At 43.0% G+C, this 4,167-nt stretch overlaps 1 protein-coding gene across 2 annotated transcripts in view; it reads right to left on the reverse strand.

Moving 5' to 3' along the window:
* Nucleotides 1-2,749: 2,749 nt before the first annotated feature.
* The window catches only part of LOC123116682 (uncharacterized), a 2,760-nt gene continuing 1,342 nt past the window's right edge, over nucleotides 2,750-4,167 (reverse strand). Inside the window, exons 3-4 of one of the 2 annotated variants that reach the window (XM_044537611.1) lie at nucleotides 3,367-3,619; nucleotides 2,750-3,282 (exon numbers count right to left, since the gene is read on the reverse strand). In XM_044537611.1, the coding sequence (XP_044393546.1) occupies nucleotides 3,013-3,282; nucleotides 3,367-3,486 (390 nt within the window). In that variant the 5' untranslated portion in view covers nucleotides 3,487-3,619 and the 3' untranslated portion in view covers nucleotides 2,750-3,012. Of the gene's footprint in view, nucleotides 3,283-3,366; nucleotides 3,639-4,167 lie in introns of both variants that reach the window. The other variant, XM_044537612.1, reaches the window with a different exon arrangement.

Genomic DNA, 4,167 nt, shown 5'->3' on the forward strand with positions numbered 1-4,167 from the left:
TTCATCATACGTGAGTTATCAGGTCCGATATAAGTGTACAACCATGTTACTTACACCAAAGTTACCGGGGTATATTTTTTAACAACTTTTATCTTGGGGGGTGAAAAAGTACCCGTGGTATTTGTACATGAGTTATCATCGCTGATGTGTATATATTACCAGGCTATTTACAATGAAGTTATAGTGGGTATATTTTTCAACAACTTTTATCTCGGAGTCGAACTTTACCGTGGTGTTTGTACATGAGTCATCAACTTTTATCCCTGGCCATTAAAAAAAATCATGGGTCAAAGTTATCGTGCTATTTGTACCTAAGTTATCAGGTCAAAAAGCCTATATTATCATGATATTTACATAAAAAATATCGGTGGTATATTTTTCCCTCCAATCAGAATTACCACGGTGTTTGGTATTCGAATGTCAGTTATTAGGCCACAATGCATGGGCTAGTTAGTCTTTTAATAAAGCAAATGTTCATCAATGTCTAGGTATCAAAACAAGTTTTGACTTGAACTCACAACAAGAAGTAATTGTACCTGGATTGGTTAGCTCGGTAAACTCACTAGTAGATGGTCAGAGTTCGATTCTTCGCACAAGTAATTTTTGACGCTATTTTCTACTTAAAAGTCAAGCTGAAGTGGCACTAGAAAAACTTCCTAAAATTGCTGATGTGATCACGATCTGGAAATCACGCCATCTATTTCCTTTCCCACTAATAAAACACTCTAAAATCGACCCCATAAAAACTTTCTAGAAATAGCTCCCGCGATAAGATCCGACAATTACGTAGAAAAAATCGCGCCAGAGATTGGGATCGAGAAAAATGCGCCCGCGCGATCACTCCGATACAAAAGAAACCGCCCTGAAATCACGGCCGCAAGATCTGAAACGAACGACATCGGATATGTGCGGATCTGTTGCAAACTGCCAGTCGGCAGGAATTTAGCATTCTCGATGAAAAATATCTAACATGAATCAAATCACAACATAGAGTTTGTTTAGGTGGTTGTTGGTAGATTTCTAATACTATTGGATCTGTTAGATCCTAGGTTCGACTCCCCTTGCCCTCCTATTTTTTTTACCGAAATTAAAAATAAGAGGTGCGAGAATTCTGGATCGGGAGCGGGCGGGAGCGGGAGCGATCGTAAATATCGATCGAAGGAAAAAAAGAGACGAGAGCGATCGTACGTGCCTATCGCTAACCACCAGTCGACTGGTGGTTAGATTTCTCGTTAACTAAATTTACAATATCCTTCAGGATATAATCACTTGGTGTTATCAATGTCCCAGGTACATGCTTTCATCTGCATATTTTCTTTATATCACATGTTCTTTAACTGCTCTTGTCATTTTGGTGGATCTCGGGCTGCTCCCATCATTCGGCTCTGCTGTTTCCTTTCCCCACCAGGCACGCCAGGACCCCTCTGCTGTTCCCTTTTCAGCCGTGGTCCGGTTGTGGTACTGCGTATTTATTTATCGGACCCGACCCGACCCCAAGGACCATGGCTGAACGCATCCTGGGTGTGATGGTTTTTCAGGCTTTCGGTCTCTGTCTATCTCTTCTTGTGTGAGGGGCCTGTCAAAGCTTCTGCGTCGCCACTGAAAGCTGAAGGGTGGTACGTAGTACATGCAGGTGGGATGGGAATGTGAGTGTTGCGGTTGGACAGGGGATGAGGAGAACGAGTCTCCCTTGCGGATTACTGGTTGGTGCGTGATGATGGATTCGTTGGTTGGGCTTGGTCCTTGGTGTGTTGGTTAATTATAAGCTGGTGGTTTGAGGTTGTCTGTGTCTCTGATTGTTCAGTGAGTTGTTGAATACTACTAGGTGCAGGTTGGGAAAAGGTCGACGTGCCTACAACGATCTTAAGTCATGTAGTGTGTGTTTAATTTTTGTCATCATCATGCTATTCTTCTATTCTTGGTGCCGACATGCTGCAAGTTTTTGGTGGTCGGCCGTCTAAACTTGGACTCCAAAACTAGTATACCATTTTGTCTTGCTCCTAGTAATGTTTAAGCATACGATACATCTTGTTTCTTTTGTCTTGCTACCGACGTTCTATCATGTAAATCGGTTTGATGATCTACTTTTTCATAGGAAATGCCAGGAAAAGAATCTCATGATTAATATTTATCAGCATTCTCGCAACAAAAAAAAATCTTTATTAGCAAAGTCTGAAGATTAATCTGCCCTGCCCATCCTATTCCTCGTTTCTTTTATTGCTTTTTTCTAGTGAAATTCCTTTGTTGGTTTTATGGAGGTTCAGCTGAGATGGGCCAAAACCCAAGTGTTCTGTCCACTCTCTCCAAAGCCACCGGCCTATTTTGCTTTCACTCTCTCTGTTGGAAGGTGATACGGGCCTTTGTTAAGTGTGGGCCGATAGAATGGATGGGCTGGTGCGCATTCAGACTTGTTCTCTGTTTCAGTTCAAATGCAATTTACTGATTTCTCAAAAACAAAAAATGTAATTTAATTCGACTAAAAATAATAATTATTCTACAAAACACTAAAATAATAATGTAATTTACTCTTAAGAAACAAGAAAAAGAACAAACGTATTATTTTTCTCAAAATAATAATAATCTGGTAGTAGAGTAGAGTAATGTGATTTGGAAATGGGGCCAATAATGCTTATGCCCGTTGCTTCGTAATTGTGTGCCAACACTACATGTAGTTCAAGGTCCGATATGTAGGTCGGTCTATTTATACGTCGCATACATCTTTCTACTAATAGTCCAAAGGTCCATTCAGAATAACATCAAGTTTTACATACATAAAATTGAGTTTCACAAGCTATTCACATATCCATCAACCAAGTTTTACATTATTATGAGGTTACAATTCATAGACGTAACGAGAAAAGTAATAATTTTATTACAATTGTTTTCATGGCCTAATTGAAACATCTAGACATATTTCAATTTGCAGCCCAGGTTTCACATGGCAATGGCCACCACCAAGCTGGTCACCACACCCATGAAAGCAGCGGCAGCAACGTGCGCCGTCCCGGAGAACTACGACGACCCCGCGACGGTCATGACGGCGATAGCGACGCAGGCCACGACGCGCAGGGACGCCTTGCCGCCGCTCGCCCTGCTGGACGTGAACATGCCGGCGTACGTAATTGCCGTGACGAGCAGCAGGCCGGCGTAGATCGCAAGGCCGACGTAGTCTGAACCTGCAGGCTCGAAGAGAGCACGCGAGGTGACGCACGCCGGCAGGAGCGCGCAGAACAGCGTCTGAGATATGGAGCGGGCGTGCTGCTCCTCGGATCGACCGATCTCCTGCAAGAAACGGAATACAGAGCATACATGAATCATACTGTGGTACCCACCCCTCATCCAGCGAAAATTAACGGTACCACTTACGGCTGCTTTGGGTTCTGCTCCCATGGAAATGGAATCCGCCGCAGCCAGTAGCAGGGGAGCCATATCGACGATGACATGGCCGTTGGCGGCGGCGGACCGAGCTTGTGCTGCTACTAGCATGCTATGGTTCAGCTGAACATGAATTCCTGATCCTCCTGATCCGCCTGATCCTAGTGTGGGGTCGAAACGTGCTGATTCAAATAGCAGGTGGCCGTTCCATAGCCCCGCACCCTATGCAGCACCACGTGATGTCCTGCAAATGATGCCAAACCCTGTCAAAAATGAAACGACATAAGTTTAAGGGAACTCTTTGGTGTATTGAGAGTTGTTAGATTCCTTGTGATGAAACCAGCTAGCCCATCAAGGTTCAAATCCTAGATTTTGGCATTACTGTTTGTATTTTCATTTCAGTCCTTTCGACGAATATCGTTCAGTGGGAGTAGACGTTTTCGTTGACTACGAATACTTATGCCGACTGATTATCTTGAAGATGCTCATACAGATAAAGTGTGCGTGCGTTCATAGGGATGCATGTTAAAGAAAAAAATACTCCATAGTACTGAGCATATGACTATTTTTTAGTGACTTATGGTCTGGCGTCCAACTCGCTCAACGAGTAAAGAACAAGAATCATTAGTGGACACGGGATTTAGACATAGGGGGGCGAGACAACAATGAAGGCGGAAAATATTTTGTCTCACAAACTACATAAAAGTTTTAATCTCGATATTACTTGCTAATGGGAGGTACTAAGTAACAATTACACAGAAGATTAGTATTAGCCCCTGCTAAAAATCCATA

Source organism: Triticum aestivum, chromosome 5B, assembly GCF_018294505.1.
Source record: "Triticum aestivum cultivar Chinese Spring chromosome 5B, IWGSC CS RefSeq v2.1, whole genome shotgun sequence".
Lineage (NCBI taxonomy): Eukaryota > Viridiplantae > Streptophyta > Magnoliopsida > Poales > Poaceae > Triticum > Triticum aestivum.